At 33.9% G+C, this 19819-nt stretch overlaps 1 protein-coding gene across 1 annotated transcript; it reads left to right on the forward strand.

The window, feature by feature from the left end:
- The first annotated feature begins 2941 nt into the window (after positions 1–2941).
- On the forward strand, positions 2942–6583 carry LOC139503088 (uncharacterized). Its single transcript, XM_071292766.1, has 2 exons — positions 2942–3014; positions 4781–6583. Exon 2 carries the CDS (start codon positions 4855–4857, stop codon positions 6547–6549), a length of 1695 nt encoding a protein of 564 aa, XP_071148867.1. The 5' UTR covers positions 2942–3014; positions 4781–4854; the 3' UTR covers positions 6550–6583.
- The last annotated feature ends 13236 nt before the right edge of the window (positions 6584–19819 follow it).

Here is a 19819-nt window from a genome sequence, read left to right on the forward strand (position 1 = left end):
AACATTCTGGGTTTTGCAAGTTACATTACAAAATATTGTGTACACAGACCCAGTGCAAGTAAATGTTTGAGTATTCAGTATTTGTTGGCAAGTCAGAAATCGTTTGTAACCACATGACTTGCACCATCCTGTAGTTGAACAGCTTTTATTGGAGGAGACAGCAGCTCTATTAGACTTGTTGGTCTCCAAAAAGCTAAGACAGGAAGATCGGGAAAGATTTTGGATAATTTTGGGTGATTGGCAATACTTTGCCAATTGGCACCAATCAAACTTGAAAGGTTAGTAAAGGCGGGGTTGTATGTTAAAACAAATGGAACTATTTTGCTGCGCCTCTTCTTTTTGTACTGTAAAAGGTCATTGCGACTGTTATTGTTAGCACGCACACACCCCTTATCTATGTCCCATTTCTTATAACCTCGTTTGGTTAAAAATCCGCGACGTTCCTGTAACCGCTGCGTGACAGCCTCCTCAGGGGAGCAAATCCGCTTTACTCTGAGAGCTTGACTGTACGGGATATTTTTGTACAGTGTTTGGGGTGACAGCTTTGGGGAGAAAGGTACTGATGTTTATCTGTAGGTTTACAGTAGAGGTCTGTTGATATGACATATGTTATATATTATATAATTTATAGAAGCAACAAAAATGTCATTAAAACAATTTACAAATGTATCATTCACACGAAAAAAAGGTTTTCGTGAGTTTCTTTGATATAGATCACTTGATATTATTTTTAATGAAAGGGAAAGTATACCCTTGAGCAATACACTCCTGCCTGTCATTAATTGCACTAATATCTGCTATTTCTTTTTTTACACGACCAAGCCAATTAAACGTTTACTACAAGCGTGTATGCATAAACAAATGTATAAAACACCGATAAATATAAAAAAAAAAAAAAAAAAACCGGTATGATTTCCAATGAGAAATCTATACATACGAGACCAAATGACACAGAAATTAACCACTAATGGTCACCGAATTGCCTTCAACAATGAGCAATGTCCATCCACATAGCCAGCTTTTATAAGGCCCCGAAATGACAAATATAAAACAATTCAAACGAGAAAAGTAACGGAATAATTGATGTACAAAACAATGAATGAAAACAATTATGTAACTCTTCAACAAACGACAACCACTGAAGTACAGGTCTTGACTTTGGACATGACCATATATACAGAATGTGGCGGGGTTAAACATATTAGAGAGATCCCAGCCGTTTCATAACCTGGGACAGTGGTGTAACAGTACAACATAAGAACGAACTATAAAAATCAGTTGAAAAAGGCTCATATACATAATACACATTCATGGATCTACAATCTGTATAGAGCTGTAACTTGGCATTGCACAAGTTCATGTTTTTCTCTGACTGTTTGTGACGTCTTTTCACTAAATCCATTGGAAGTTGGATGTGTGCGGATTGATAGTTTAGTCTTAGATGCATGATTTTGTTATTAGTAGTTAGTGGCTTTGAACTAGCTTTCAGATAACTGCGAGTACTCTCAGATTTGTTCCTATTGTCTTTTTGTTGTCGGGATGTATAAGTACCCGGCCACGTCCACTTGTATTTTTGTCCATCTGATGAGTTAAGCCTTTTTCAACTGATTTTTATAGTTCGTTCTTATGTTGTACTGTTTTACCACTGTCCAGGTTAGGGGAGGGTTGGGATCCCGCTAGCATGTTTAACCCCGCCACATTATTGATGTATGTGCCTGTCCCAAGTCAGGAGCCTGTAATTCAGCGGTTGTCGTTTGTTTATGAGTTACATATTTTTTTTTCGTTCATTTTGTTTATACAAATAAGGTCGTTAGTTTTCTCGTTTGAATTGTTTTACATTGTCATTTCGGGGCCTTTTATAGCTGATTATGCGGTATGAGCTTTGCTCATGGTTGAAGGCCGTACGGTGACCTATAGTTGTTAATGTCTGTGTCATTTTGGTCTCTTGTGGATAGTTGTCTCATTGGCATCATTTTGGTCTCTTGTGGATAGTTGTCTCATTGGCAATCATACCACATCTTCTTTTTTATATTAACTCAGATGGACACAAATAGAAATTTATCTAACAAAACACAGAGCGTAGGTGGCTAAGGTCGATGATAAATTGGATTTATATCTTGATACCGGTAAATCCCGATACTCGAGTACGTTCTTGCCCAGACAGCGATCGCGGAAAATATATTATTTTAAAACGGGCACTAAGTAATTGGTAAGTTTATGCTAATGGTGATGCATATGTTATCTCTATAACCCAAAACTGTGTACGTCCACATAATTCCATTTTGGTGGAGAGAGATTTGTATTTACTCATAGTTGAGATAGTTGGGTGTTAACTCACTGGCCGTTCCAGCTCCGATCTGCATACTACTCTACACTAATGATGGAGTAAAGGAAAATAGTTCCGAAACTGAAATGATCATTGTACGGAGTTTGAGCAGGGTGTTTTTTCTATACCAACATTGTTATAATTTGTTTTCTTGTATTCAGTACTTTATTCGTAATAGAATTGAGAATGGAAATAGGGAATAAATAAAAGAGACAATAACTCTCCAAAGGCGGGCCTCAGCTGTCCCCTAAAGAAAAATGTGTACTATATCAGTAAAAATGGACGTCATACTAAACTCTACTAATAGTAAAACTGTTGACAGTAGGAATTAAAAAATGTGAACTATATTTATTTCAAGTTTGTCATATCTTCATATTTCACCTGAAGTTGAAAAAGCCTAATTAACTGCATTTATTAGATTTAAAATGATCCTAAATGGTCTATCAGATTTGACCTTCATTTGTAACATTCACACTGCAGATAACAACTATTAGATTTGACGTGATTCGCTATGGCCTTCATTCATAATATCGACATGGAAGATAACAAACTATCTCTGTGTCTAATACAAAGGTTATTAGATTTTAAATGATCATATGATCTATCAGAAATGATCTTCACTTGTTTTATTTACATCGCCGCAGATAACAATGTCACTGGCTCTTAATACATTTAGTTTATATATATGGTAAGTTGTATAAATTAACTGTACGAAAATTATGCTTGGTTTTACTGCAAAAATAAATATATTTTTTTATCATTTGTTTAAAATTGCCAATATTATTGGTTTCAAACACAATCAGTATCACTCAGAAATAGCTTTTATTAAAAAATAGTGGTGTTTTCACCACAATATGTATTTCAAGTACAAACATGTGCATCTAAAACTGTTTTAATGCATGCAAGTATACAGGTTCGCTTGTACTTGGAATAACTTATGAAATGCAAAAAATCGTCAAAAAGTAGGCTTCAAATTATTATCTGTCTTCATCTGTGACAAAGAATCACCTGACTGGATTAATTCGATCATCAGTGATATACAGATAACGTTAATTGATCTATAAACATTCATTACATACATAACACTTCCAGTAATTACATGTAAACTGATAGAACATTCGGAAATTATTTCATGTCTAATAACGAAACTTGCTGTTAGATCATTTTGAATTTAGAAATGCATCTTTATTTGTATACCTCTTTGGCCGGGACAGGCAATAGTTTAGTCCAGTTGATTTCATCAACTCTTCAATGTTAATATAAGGGTATCAAATTCTAAGCCTGCTACCTTTGATAACTATTAGCATGTCGAAATGTACTATTGTATTGTTTATTTGTGTATTTCTCTGTTCTGAATGTTCTTTTTGTACTGTATTCATATCATGTCATGTTGTTGTTATATTGAACATTGCCATAAAACGCAAGGTTTGGCTAGCCACAAAACCAGGTTCCATCCACCATTTATTTTAAATGTTCTGTACAAAGTCAGGTAAATGGCAGTTTTTATCTTATATTTCGTTTCCGTGCATTTGTGTTGCATTGTCTTTTGTTTTTTGTTGCACTTCATCGTTCCTGTTGTTTCGTTGTTTTTAAGTTGATGTGCTTCCCTCGGTTTTGGTTTGTAACCCGGATTGATTTTCTCTCAATCGATGTATGACTTTCGAACAGCGGTATACTACTGTTGCCTTTACATGTATGCATTATAAATAGTTTGGCAACGAGCATCACCGAAAACACAAGTACATACAGCACTGTAAAATGTATACTGTCTGGAAGTCTTATAATGATATTGATAGAAATCCCCTTTTTCTAACTCTTCCATGCTCTTGATTTATTTATTATCTTTTTGTTAAAAAATTTGTGTTCGTGCTTTTGGAAGCTGTTTTGTAAAATTTGGTTTCATTGTATGTTTTAGTTTTACGACATGTGGTCCAAAAAAAGGGAGATTTTATCATATATAAAACTAGTTTAAGCAATCCAAATGTGTAACAATGAGGGACGACATCGAAAGTTCAATGAAGGATAAAAAAAAACTTAATTCATATGGTTTTTCACTGACCCCCCTACCCCCCCCCCTCTTAACCTAATTTGGGAAAAATTGATTGACCAATAAGGATATACATCAAATCGATGTCAATAAAAGGAAAGTTGCAGCAATTTTGACCCCAACCCCCAAACTATTTGAATGAAGTTTTTTTTGTATCCTTCATTGATTTTTTTATGTCGTCCCTAACAAGACGGACTATGCAATTCAACGTTGTTCGTTATTATTTGATTTGATTTTCTTTCTTTCTTTGGATGTGAATGAGGAGTCTGACATTGCTGGTTTGTGTTTATTCTGCTCTGTTCGGTGACTTTTGCGATTCCTTTGTCCTTTTGTATGATTTGTTTTCATAAGTGTGATTTGATTTAAAAATCAAATGTTAAGTAATACTAATTAATTTTACCTTCCAGCATCTATAGTGTCGATAGTCGATGTAGAATATTTGAAAGCAATCTGACGTCAGAGATAATTTGTCAATATTAACATGGCAAACCAATCTGATGAATTCTGTGACATTTGTCAACGGATGGACATATCAAAACCAGCAGATGCATTTTGTCCTCAATGTGAGGATTTTCTGTGTGGGCCTTGTCAGAATCATCATAAGGTAGCAAAGTTATTGAATTCACATCAAACAATTTCTATTGTTGAATATATGAAATTGCCTACGTTTATAAAGAATGTCAACATTAAATGTGCGGATCATGAAAACATCTTTGAATGTTATTGCAAAACCCACGACAATCTATGTTGCAAAAAATGCTTGATAACAAGTCACAGTGACTACAATGAGATAACACTTATTGAAGATCTTCTGTCTATGTCTGCATTACAGAAAACATCAGCGTTAGATGATATTGAGCAAATACTTAAACGTTTAAGTACAAACATTCATACCGCCATAGATGACAGAAAAAGAAATCTTTACGAAATTCAACAACAGAAAGGCAATTTATTAGGAAAGATAAAAGAAAAAAGAAAGGAAATTAACAATTTGCTGGATCTATTGGAAAAATCATTGCTTCAAGAATTGTCGGAAGTAGAAAAGGAAAGTAGTAAAAAATTGGAGATGGTGATTAAAGAGTTAGAACAACGAAGTAGCAAACTTATACAACTTCAAAGCGATATTGCTCTTATGAAATGCTGCACATCAAACTTCCAGATTTTCATGGGGGTAAGAAAAATGACAGAACATGTCTCATCCGAAGAAAGGCACATCAAATCATTATTCTGTAGTGGAAGTTTGAACAACGTCACTATAGAATGTATATTTAATGATCAACTAAGTACCTTTATCGAAAACATTAAAACTCTTGGGAAGATAGAAATGACAACCATTAAATCGGAAATCTCCTTTTCCTGGGCTGATGATAAAACTGCACAACTGTATACTCCCCGTCAAAAAGCAAGACCATTTAAAGATATTCAGGTCGAACTTGTGCATCGTATTAATACACGTGGTCATGTCACTGGCTGTGTGATTTCACCCAGTGGGAAAATATTATTAACTGATTACAACTACAGCATACTTATATATGATAAAAGTGGAGGCTTTGAGACTAGGATAAATGTCCAATCTTCTCATGCTTTTAGTATTTCGGTTGTGGATGAAACTACAGTTGCTATTTCAGCAGGTGGATGGGAACAAAACATAGTCTTAGTTGATATTAACAGCGGTAACATAGTCAAGGAGATTCAGATGAGTGATTGGTGTTTCGGCATTAGTTTCCAAAATGGATCATACATAGTTAGTACAAATAGTAAAGGAATTCAAATCATTAGAACGCCTCAAGAAAACGTAACAAATGTAATGAGTGTTTCAGGGGTTAACGGAAATGATTCTTATGTAACATCATGCCAAAACTTTATCGTTCATTCTGACTGTACTTCTGATGCCATCATATGTTATAACTTGAAGGGGGAAGTTCTATGGAGTTACAAAGACCCTATTTTGAGACAGCCATGCGGTATCACCTTAGATTCTGATTCAAATATTTACGTTGCCGGTTCGGCATCAAACAATATAGTAGTGATATCACCAGACGGAGCATATGCTAAGTCGCTATTAGATTCCAGCCATGGAATATTAGATCCCCGTGCAATTTATTTTGATAAAAAAGATTACGTTTTGTTAGTGGCAAATTATCAAGGTTCTGCCTTTGTATACGCTATTTCGTAATCATTAAAAACAACTTTAGTAATACATTGTAATATAAATCACACTATTGTTCAAAGCACCATTTTAATTACTTTTGTATTGTGAATGGGAAAAAAACTAGTAAACATGAATAAATATCGGATGTGTTTTGTCAGTGACGACAACTTCAAATTACGAGATATCCGTGTGCTAACTTTGCTGTTGTTTACGAGGTTACACTTTCATGTATTGTTTGCGTTGTTTTTTGTAAAAGCTCAATGACTTATCAATTTATTATTTTTTGTAATTACGACAACTAAGTAAAACATTGGTTATATTTGTTCAAACGAACTACATGTATGTGTACATATAATTTAACAGCCATAAGTGAACTTCTTTCTTACATTTTGAATATTAGCTTTTAAAGTACGTGTGTCTTATATATATATAAACACTGATTTGTATGAACAAGTCTTACTTTTATTAAAACATAAGGTTTAGCTTTTTTGTATTCCGAGACAAATACAAATAATCAGTATCTAATATCCAAAACATATCTTTAGGATGCCAAAAGTTTTATTTTCCTTAAATTAATGACTACTTGTAAATGAAGGACTTATGATTTGTATTCAGTTTGTGGGATAATTTGCCTTGATTTTCACATCAATAACCAGTTTAAAAAAGTGTTTAGTCCTGGGTGTTGATGGATGTCAAAGGTTTACGTTCGCTGATCAAAGTAAGAGAAATACTTCCGGTTTATTTATTAAATTAATTCAGGAATGGCCAGATATATGCTTTGTTCGCAGATACCAATTTTGGTGTACCTGAACATGTGTCCCAAGCAGAACTTTTGTAATAGTTAAGTAATGAACTTTCTAATTCGCCGTTTCATAATCTAATGCATCATGGGTAATATTCTTTGGTGTACGCTGCGACGCCATCTTGTTTCTAAGGACGCCGTAACGTTTACCGTAGCTAGTGTCGTCAATAATAATTGGTTGGACATGTGCCGTGTGCACAAATACATCTAGAAACACACAAAACTTGAGCTTTTTCAGAATTCCAAAAAAACAATTTACGGAAAAAGTGGTAACATGCCTTAAACTTAGAGGAGGAAGACGTAAATACCCGAACAAGAATTTGTTCTGAACACTTTTTCGCTGGTGAAAAAGTTCTGAGTAACGGTATCCCCGACCTCTCAATTGGCAAGCAAATAGGTAAAAAATGTGAACGCAAAAATCAAGACTACAGCTAAATGGCATAGTAGCAGAAGAAAATTCAACTTACTTTGACAATGCATCTCGGTCCCAATTACCTTCAATGCCTTCTGGTGACGCTTGTCAACCAAACTACGTGATAACCACACATTTGAGATTCTGGTCTTATGACAAGAAGATTTTAGATGGAAATTTTGGTAGACACAGAGCTTTATCATCACAAGACGAGTTTTTATGTATTTATCGAGGCTACGACAAGACATTAGCGAAACCGTTCTTGCCTCTATGTTCAATGTTTCAATATCTACTGTTTCGTGTATTTGTCAACATGGGCCTGACACATCAAAAATTAATATGAACCCTACAATGGACGAATTACAGACATTATGTCCCCCTGATATACTTAAAAAATTCCCAAACTGCGTTATGATTTTGGACTGTACAGAATTTGAAGTCGATGAGCTGTCAAAAAAGTCAGGTTTATTGGATAACATTAAAAAGGCGAGGTATACACGGCCGACAAAGGTTTCACTCTTCAGAGGCAGTTTCAAGAAAAGGGTGCGCAACTTCTTGTGCCTCCTTTTGCCAATAAAATTAAGAAGCAATTCAATCCACAGCAGGTCGAAAAAACAAAACACATAGCAGCTACCCGCATATTTGTAGAACAGGCGATAGGTAGAATAAAATCGTAGAGCTTCTTAACTAGGAGAATTCCTATTTCATCTTTTCAATTGGCTTAAGTTCATATGATGAAATCATAATCTTTCAGTCAGTTTAATTGAAGTCTGGAGCTAGCATGTCAGTTAACTGATAGTAGTCTGTTGTTATTTATGTATTATTGCCATTTTGTTTATTTTCTTTGGTTACATCTTCTGACATCAGACTCGGACTTCTCTTGAACTGAATTTTAATGTGCGTATTGTTATGCGTTTACTTTTCTACATTGGTTAGAGGTATAGGGGGAGGGTTGAGATCTCACAAACATGTTTAACCCCGCCGCATGTTTGCGCCTGTCCCAAGTCAGGAGCCTCTGGCCTTTGTTAGTCTTGTATTATTTTAATTTTAGTTTCTTGTGTATAATTTGGAAATTAGTATGGCGTTCATTATCACTGGACTAGTATATATTTGTTTAGGGGCCAGCTGAAGGACGCCTCCGGGTGCGGGAATTTCTCGCTACATTGAAGACCTGTTGGTGACCCTCTGCTGTGGTTTTTTAATTGGTCGGGTTGTTGTCTCTTTGACACATTCGCCATTTCCATTCTCAATTTTATTAAATACACATACAAAACATCGCTTACCTTACAAATTTCCAACGTTCGTGCGTCACTGCTGCAGATCCAATACTTGTCTCTCGCCGTAAAGTGCTCATTGAAAAATTTTGCAAACAGCTGTTACTACTAGATGAAAACGAAGAAAATACAGAGGAAAACATAGAGGAATTCTACATTGCTGAGCCCATTGCAAAACAAAACGTCGGTGACGGTGACCCTGACATTCCTAAGATTGACGTCAGAGAATATGACGAAGAGCTGGTGCTTGGGTTAGTCGATTTGTTAATTGAAGGGGAGATTGAAACCGAGGAAGTGTACAGCATTTGTTAGTCTGCAGATCTAAAAATCCAAAACATTAAATGGATATATAGCTCTAAACTTAAATCTTTGTCAATAATTAGCTAATATTAAGAATGCAGTATCCAAACGTTGGTCATAAGAAATAATTGCTTGCAATACAGTTAAAGTGAAAACTGAAGAGCAAATAATATATCATGCTTAAATAAACAACAACAAACAAACAAACATACATACATACAAACACTTACGAAAATATATATAAAAACAAATCAGGAAAAAAAAAGAAACAGATACGAAGCAAAACAATACATATATTATAGCAATCAGCAACAGCAATAGAAAATAATGGAACAGATAAATTTACATTCGATTAAAAGAATATCTTCAGTCATTTGCCGGATGATTTAGATTAGAACTTGAGTGAAATTTAATTATAGATTGTACTGTGCATGATAACGAGTCAACGGTCCGCATGAGCATCATTTGAAAGCATGCTTTTCTCTTTATGAATATTTGATATATAAAATCAGTCTCATGTGTTGCCATTAAAGTGATTAGAAGTGAAGAAAAATTTTTCAATACATGTACAATGAAAAAAAGATCTGAACCCTTCCTACATTACATACAGGCATTGGTTGGACGGTCAGAATGAATATCTGTTTCTTGGTTGGCAAGAGAACATATTTTTATTCACATGCAATTAAAATACACAAACACATAATTTGAAACAGAATCGTGTTGTTAGAAAACAAATTTATTCCTTTTTGGCATATTTAAGCTGTAATATTGTTTGTACACGGCAAACTCGATCTGTCTGACAGTTGTAACTTATCAATTGCATTCTGTACACGACTTGTTATTTTGTCTTCAGTTAGGGACGGTGCATTATTCATGAAGCAGGGGGGACCGGTGTAAATGGTAAGTGGACATGTACTTTTTTTCAACGTGCAAAGTAGTGGGACCTGATGATTTTTCATTATCTTAATGCATGGGACATACACTTTTTTCAAATGCTTAAGTAGTAAACATTTTATTTTAATTAGCCCAAAAATACACACCAAGAAACATTCAAACAGAAACAGAATATGAGAAACAATTTTAGTTTTGACTGGTGTAAATCAGCCCATCTAACTAAATTAAATATTGATCTTACAAAATTCAAGCTTATTAGGTAGTTTGATTTATTGCTGTGAAATGAAAGAATTTAATTTTACAATAGGTAAAAATAAAAATTATTATATAAATTCAGATAGGCATCTTTAATTCTTTTTATAACTTTTTCAAATCAACTTGGATTTTCATCAAACTATGCAGCTATCTTAGATATATATTAAGCTTACTGAATCCCAGGTCATTTTGTTTTTTGTTGTATTGCTGTCAAATTAAAGAATTAAATCAATCTAGGTAAAAGAAGCTAGAATTTGCATTTCGAACAAAATAGAGATAGTACACTTTAATTATTTTAATAACTTTTTCAAATCAACTTGGATTTTCATCAAACTATGCAGCTATCTTAGATATATATTAAGCTTACTGAATCCCATGTTATTTAGTTTTTTGTTGTATTGCTGTAAAATTTAAGAATTACAGTAATCTTGGTAAAAAAAAGCTAGGATTTGCAATTCAGACAAAATAGAGATAGTATACTTTAGTTATTTGAATTACTTTTTCAAAACAACTTGGATTTTCATCAAACTATGCAGCTATCTTAGATATATATTAAGCTTACTGAATCCCAGGTCATTTTGTTTTTTGTTGTATTGCTGTCAAATTTAAAAATTAAATTAATCTAGGTCAAAAAGGTAGAATTTGCAGTTCAAACAAAACAGAGATAGTACACTTTACAATTTAATTGTTGAATTTGACAGCAATACAACAAAAAAAAATGCAAATTCTAGCTTTTTTACCTAGATTAATTTAATTCTTGAATTTGACAGCAATACAACAAAAATCAAAATGACCTGGGATTCAGTAAGCTTAATATATATCTAAGATAGCTGCTTAGTTTGATGATAATCCAAGTTGTCACTTCTTTCGTGTTCATGTTAGATAGAAGTCCCTTCTCCAGTTCTCTTCCTTATATGTATCCATTCTTCGTTTAACCGCCTAAATCACCAGCCTATATATGTTTCCGGTTTTTGGTACCCTGGTATATTTTTTTTAACGCCTCTATGTTCAAAATTTCGAGCGATTTTAAAACACTGATTGAACATGTAATGTTGATAAACTGAACGGATCATGAAATAAGATAAACATCGGCATATTTTTATTACGATATTATCATAACAGGCCTCATTGATATGCATAATTATGTCACTTATAAGTAAAACTAGTAATAATAATAAGATAAGTTCATAAACTATACATATATGCCAGCTTGGAAGTTTAATATTTCACAATTACTAAAATATTATTAAAAAAATCACATTCATATTTTTTAATGAAATTATTTTTTAATTTGCCAATTAGAAGGATAGAAAATCGGACAGACGACTATCTACTTTTTTAGATCAGAATTTGAACACCGGTGTTCACCGTGTCTGAACACACATGTTAATATTTTTAACACAAACGTTAAAATTTGAACACGTCTCTAAGCATGAACATATGACGTTAAAATATTGAACATTCCGTGTACAAATTTTGAACGCGTCCGGACGCGTCAGGCGTCAGGTATATTTACAGTGTTGCATAATTGATTTACGTAAAAAATTGACAAAGTAAACAAGTGTTTTTCATCGAAGGAATGTTCACACTTGTAAGTGTTTTCATTCAGGAATGAGTACACTAGCGATACTGTTGTAGACCAGGAATGATTACACCAGCGGTGCTTTTGTACCAGGAATGATTACATTAGTGATTGTGTACCAGGATTAATTGCACTAATTATTTTGAACCGGTATTCATTACACGAGTGTTTTAGATCCATACATTGATGAAGTGTTTTAGTACTTGGCTTAACAAATGATAGCAGCTGCACAATAACGTTTATTTGATGAATTAGATTTTTCTATGCAAATCAATTAAATCAGTGACAACAACAACAAAAAAATAATGAAAATAAGTCACTGAGGCCAGGGCTGGACTAGGCAACACCCAAATATAATGGTTTTCAGTATATTGACATAGAAACAGAAGGGAGGTGACGGAACCCAAAGGTACATTTAAAATGCGAAAAAAAATGCCAACGTCATGACTCAAATAGGAATCGACAGAAACAGACAAATAACAGCTCACAAAACACAACATAGAAAACCAAAGCGGGGCAACACGTAGCCCAACAAAAACGTAGGATATCAGGTACTTCGGAAGGATAAGCAAATTCAATAGTGTCAATGTCAGATGAAACCTCCTAAATTGATAGGTTAACCTTACAATCAACAATTTAGTTAACCTACAGCATATTGTTTCTGAGAAACCGTCCTAATCATGAAGCTTTAACCTTGATCAATTATCCAAGGTATTAGGTCGATTACAGATTAATCCTGCCAGACAGACATGTACATTGTACACCTCACAATAGTATTCAATACACCAAATAAAGTTGTCCTATTGCTTATAGTACTTGTAAAACAGACAATACACAAAAACATATCAAAACCAAAGAACCATGAAAAAATGGTCAAGGTCACAGGAAACCTGCCAGGGTTACAATTATAATGTACATAATAATCATTCCAAACACCACGTACAGCTGATTGGTTGCGTGAGTCAGGAGCCTCTGTTAGCTATAGTCTTGTATGATTTTTAATTCTAGTTTATTTATATATTTTGGAGTTTAGAATCACTAAACTAGAACACATTTTGTTTAAGGGCCAGCTGCAGCACGCCTCCGAGTGCGGGATGTTCTCGCTGTGTTGAGACATTTCTTTTATTTTGTTCTCGGGTTGTTGTCTCTTTGACACATTCCCCATTTCCATTCTCAATTTTACTGTTGCATTTATTTACTACTTAATATCTGAAACAAGAAAGTGTCCATGGTACATGGATGCCCCATATGCACCATCATTTTCTATGGTCAGTGGACCGTGAAAATGGGGTAAAAACTCTAATTTGGCATTTAAATTACAAAGATCATTCATAGAGAACAGGTGTACAAAGTTTAAAGATCGTTCATAGAGAACATGTGTACAAAGTTTTAAGTTGATATGACTTCAACTTCATCAAAACTTACTCGACCATAACTTTAAACTGACAGACGGACGACTTCAAAAAAGGGGGATGGATTTTTCCTTTGAAAAATATTCTGATCCCCAATTTGATAAAAAAAAATATTCTGGTCATACAGATGATAAAAAAAATATTCTGAATCCAGTGTCCCCATACATTATAGTGTTAGATATTGAAGAATTTTTTTTTTTTGATTGGAAAAAAAAAATTTAAACGTTCGCGTGATAAAAATTCTGACTCAGTACCACCCCACCCCCGTTTTCTTTTTTTTAGATTAAGTGGTTGCTCCTCTATCAAAACCATTTTCATGATTTTCAGTAGTTTAAAGATAATAAAGATGTCTCGATTGCGCATTAGACAATATAGCCTAGCTGCAGCAGCGCGCTTACAGACGAGGAAAATGGATTGAGATATGTTAAGGTTTACTACATTTCTATCTTTTCCATTTTTGTCAAATGGTATTTATTCTCCAAGGAGTATTTGGGTGATGTTTTTTTTTCTTAGTGTATTTGAACGGATGTGAGATACTAGACAAACAATTCAATTTACCTCATACTTTTTTAGTAATGCATTTATGAGTGAATCGTTGTTTGAGTAACTTTTTTTGAGACCAGTGGCAAATATTTCTGTGTACATCCAGGCGATTCAAGAAGATCTTTTCAATTGAATTATGTGCTCGGCAATAATGATGTTTTGAGTCTTGATAAGGGGTTAATTAATAAAGCTACGCAAAGTTGTTTTTAGGCAGTTAAGCTGCCTTATGCGAGCACCCTAGATTTGTGTTCTACCCAATAAATGCTGAAATATGTGCCATTGTTATTATCTAGCTGGATGTTATGTTATTTATAACTAATTGGACAGTTTTTTCATACTTTTAAATCTTGATCACAAAAAATATGATCAGAAAAACCTTAAATGATTGTCGATTTATCCAAAAGTTTTGAAGTTGCACATAGGAGTAGAGCTCTTTATGTAGTTTATTATCCGGCCCTGAGATTTTGGCTAAGCTGTCAAAGAACAAATGTATGAAAAATTTAATCGCCGAAATTTTCTAAAGACAAGTAATTCAGATTTCCCAAATGGCAAAAGTCGTAGGAATATTGTTTGTCGTCAATACGTAGTCAACTACGTCAGTAGTCTTAAAATAAGTTCCAGTGTTCATGCTGTTGGCGGCAATTTTAAATTATAAGACGAAATTTTTGTATCTTTTCAATTTGGAGGCAGGGGTTCAAATTAGCGGTTGTCCAAGGTCTGCGAACTTCCACTTTTGCAGTCGGACTTTCGACTTGGTTACTAGCTACGCTTGACATGCCCGACTTTAGAGGAAATAAAAAAAATAACTTTGCAAACCTTTTTACCCAAGTCTTCTAATAAACGATCTCAAAACTTGTTTTTAGCATTATTATTCATGACAGCGATGTTCATTTTGTTCAACCGCTATACAGAAAATCGCCGACAAATAATGTGTAAATTCGAGTAAAATCGTATCTGACAAAAACAACATTGAAAACAAAATGGCTGACATGAGAAGAAAATTACAATATCGAATCCGATTCCGGAAGCAGATATGGGTAATTCCGGGTTTTGTCGATCTTTGAACTTTTAAAAAAATCAGACAGATGACAAAATACATCTTTGCATGGTAAATAAATATAAACACTAGAATTGAAAACCAAAAGATATCTGTAAAAGAATGAAAAAACAGAAAATATTTTGTACTGAAAATGTGAGAAACGTACAATTAAATACAACGATGATGAAGTACAGCAGAATATAATGGTGCAACAGTGCGTTCTGAAGATCCATAGGTATCCATAGGAAACTCAAAATTACTTTTTGACAAATTTTAATGTCAAAATCCAATACAATGTGAGTCTTTGTGACAGCTGGGAACAGTATATCTAACAATATGTATGGTCCTGGTGACAGTATAAATTTTCTTTATCAGTAATAAATGTTGGTAAAGCAAGTTATATACTTTTAAACATATTACTGCAATTTCAATGGGGATTTTTTTTTTCTCAATTTTGATGGGTCAGTTAAAATAGCTGGAAGTTTCTTATTTTACACATGTAGTGCAACTAGATTATATGATACCTGAATGTAAGCAAATCATATGATATGTATGTGGAGTCCTTTGGGGCACTCTACCCCCTCCTGTTTGATAACTTTGAAACAGATGAGATCCCCATCTCTCAACCATATACATCCATGTATGGGACTATATAACTAATCAAATGAAATATAGGTGAAGTCCCTAGGGTCATCCACCACCTCCTACTTCAGAACTTGGAAACAGTCGAGATCCTCACCCCTCAACCATATTTATTCATGTATGGGACAATACAACCAATCAAATTAAATACAGGGGGAGTCCCTGGGGTCATCCCACCCCTCCTGTTTGGGAACTTTGAAACAGTCGAGATCACACCCCCCCCCCCTTAAACCGTATATATTCATGTAATGGACAATATAATAAATCAAATGAAATATAGGGGGAGTCCCTGTGGGTCATCCCACCCCTCCTGTTTGAGAACTTGGAAACGGTCGAGATCCCCACCCCTAAACCATATATATTCATGTATGGGACAATATAACAAATCATATGAAATATAGGTGGAGTTCGTGGGGCCACTCTACCTCTTTCTGCTTGAGAATTTGAAAACGGTTGAGATCCCCACCCATAAACCATATATATTCATGTATTGGACAATATAACAAATCAAATGAATTATAGGGGGAGTCCCTAGGGTCACTGCACCCTCATGTTTGAGAACTTAGAAACAGTCGAGATCCTCACCCCTTGACCATATATACTCATGTATGAGACTAAATAACAAATCAAATATAATATAGGGGAAGTCCCTGCGGTCACCCCCCCCCCCCCCTGTTGTTTGAGAACTTGGAAACAGTCGAGATCCTAACCTTTAAATTAAACCATATATTTTCATATATGGGACAAAAGAACTAATAAAATGAAATATAGGGAGAGTCCTAAGGGTCACCCTACCCAATCCTGTTTGATAACTTGGAAACAGATGAGATCCCCACCCCTCAACCATATATATTCATGTATTGGACAATATAACAAATCAAATGAAATATAGGGGAATTCACTGGGGTCCCCCACCCCCTCCTGTTTGAAAACTTGATAACTGTCTAGATCCCCACCCCTAAACCATATATATTCATGTATAGGACAATATAAAATAAACAGCTGCGCCATGAGCGCATGATACGCCCGACGTCTTATGTGAAAGTCTTATGCAATAATCATAAATAGTTTATGAGAAAGTTCTAAACAATAACCATATATTGTTTTAGAGACACGGCGGGACATGTGAAACCCCCCACCCTGTTTTTTTTTACAAAAACTAAATATTACCAAAATAAAATTTTGAATCAAAACCAAAAAGTATACAGATCTTTAGATTAATATATCAAAGAAGTGTGTAAAGTTTTAAGCAATAATCATAACTTATTTTTGAGATACAGCACAACATGTAAAAAAAAAAACCTACCCCTTTTTTACAAAATACTAATAACTCAAAAATGAAATTTTGAATCATCACCAAAAAGTATACAGATATTGAGATTAATATAACAAAGACATGTGTAAAGTTTTAAGCAATAATCATAAATGGATTTTGAGATATGGCGCGACATGTAAAAAAAACCTCCCCCTTTTTTACAAAATACTCAATAACTCAAAAATGAAATTTTGAATCATCACCAAAAAGTATACAGATATTGAGATTAATATAACTAAGAAGTGTTTAAAGTTTTAAGTCATAATCAAGAATCGTTTTTGAGATACAGTGCGACATGTGAAAAAAACACACCCCTGTTTTAGTTATAAAGTGCCGTAACTCAAAAAGTTTAAATCTTATTTTCACCAAAAAGTATACAAATCATTTGACCATCATAAGAAACAACTATATTAAGTTTCATGAAATTTGGATAAGTCGTTCTCAAGTTACGGTGCGACATGTTTACGCCGGACAGACGGACAGAGGGACGGACAGACAGACAGACGGACAGACGGACACCGGACATTTGTATACCATAATACGTCCCGTCAAAATTTTGACGGGCGTATAAAAATCAAATGAAAAATAGGGGTAGTCCCTAGGGTCACTCACACCCTCTTGTGTGTGTTTTGAGAACTTGTAAAAGATTGAGATACCAACTCCTAAACCATATTCATTCCTGTTTGTCATTTCAAAAAGATTGAATAACATACAAGGTCAATCTCATAGGCATCACATAGGCATATCCCTTTGCTAGACCTAACACCTGTCATTTTATTCCAAACTTAGACATCATGGACTTGGGGTGAAGGTGGGAGTCATTTACATTTACTATGTACAGGTCAGGAAGACCTCACCATTGATCCCTGTAGTAGTAAACATTTGTCTGATTTGTGTCTCATAACTTTTGTACTGTAGAACACAAACTCACTTTTACAAGCTCCTACTAAAGTCAACTTGAACTACTAACAGTCAACTAATACGAACAAATACGATCAACTAGAAGAACTGCAATCAATGAATCATTGCGAATTTGTACCACTACTGACTCAGGACCATGAAAAAAAAAATATACTAGATATATACGTTGCTATTGAAAACCTTGATAAAACATGAATTATTTGCCTTAATGATTAATTCATTAAATGAGCATAAATGTACAATTATATATGTGTGTTTAATGTTTGTTCTTTTAAATCTTTAAAAAAAAATTGAAACAACATTGCCACAGTTTTCATAATTATGTTTGCCTTGGTTTTTGGTTAACTGCCTACAGTGCTTACAGCGCTTTGATTTATAACAAATTAATATATCAACTTTAAACAAATATTTCTGTAAAGAAGTTTATTAATAATTGTTATAAATATCAATTTTATTCAAAAATTGTTTCTTCCTCCAATATTCATGGTAAAATTGGTGTTCTAAATGCTTAGTTTTATGTACACTAAACCTACAAAAGGTCTACATTGACTATCCACTGCATATAGACAAAACATGATTTAAACTACATCATTGTACATGTAAACATTGAGTTTTGTCAATGGAAACGTAATTGAGTTTAGTTTACGTGTGGGTTACACTAACACACCACCGATTTTAGGTCAATGTGAACACAGCCTTAGTTCGTTTCTGTGTGCGTTACATTTTAATGTTGTGTCGTTGTTCTCCTCTTATATTTAATGTGTGTCCCTCAGTTTTAGTTCGTAACCCGGATTTGTTATTTTCTATCGATTGCATGAGTTTCGAACAGCAGTATACTACTGTTGCCTTTATGTATAAAAATGGACATCATCATGCCAGTTTAACCTTTCTCACTGACCAATTAATTGAGGTCAAGGTTAGGTGAAACGTGTCTGATGGACATGTAGACCTTGAAATGAACCCATATACCAAATATAGTTATCCCATTCCTCTTAAGTGTGGAAATTTACATTACAACAACAACAATACTTTAAGATGTCACTTAACCATGAAAATGAGATCAGGACAATGAACATTTGACACTCAGAAATATTGTAACATAAGGGATGTGGATACGAAGTATGAAGCAACCAGGTCTTCTACATCTTTAAATAAATAGAATTGTTCATAATGTAGTTTGTGCTGTCGTCTGATAGTAAAACCCATGTATTTTTCAATTGTGTTGCAGGAGAGAAAAAAATTGTACATTTATTAGTTAAATACGGCAAAATCGAAATAAATAGTATCAAAATTATGCTGTAGATTCATTGTAGATTCTGTTTTTTTGTCATAAAAAAAGTTTCGAAATATTATAAAGTTAAATTAAGGTTTGAATATGTAATAGATTTCAAAAAACACTTTGTTACCTCAATCAATCTAAACATAAACATTGATAAAAGATAACACTGGCGACAATCTAGACAAAATACAGGATCACTATGTCTCTTAGCTACAACAAAAATGCCTCATGGTGCCTGACATAAAAAAAAATGCACAGGGGACATTAACAAGTTTTGCCAACTCCTATGGACGGACGAAAATGACAAAATCTATATAAGCTGTAATTTATATGGGTATGATACATGTACCTGTATTGATAAAAAAAAAAGGCGGCCAATCAATATATAAATAAAGTTGTCTAATTGTGACGCATTGGCAATTATGCCACATCTCCTTATTTTCATATTTATTAGTACTCTGATTGATACTTTGTGTCTTTTGTCATTTTCTTTGTTGTTTTTCTGATTATTGATTATACATGCCCTTGTTACTGTATTTTGATAGTATTTGCGCTGTACTGTTACACCTCTGTCAATAGTATGGGGAGAACTGAGTGTTCGAAAACATGTATAAACCATCTTAA

This window comes from Mytilus edulis, chromosome 14 (genome assembly GCF_963676685.1).
Source record: "Mytilus edulis chromosome 14, xbMytEdul2.2, whole genome shotgun sequence".
Classification (NCBI taxonomy): domain Eukaryota; kingdom Metazoa; phylum Mollusca; class Bivalvia; order Mytilida; family Mytilidae; genus Mytilus; species Mytilus edulis.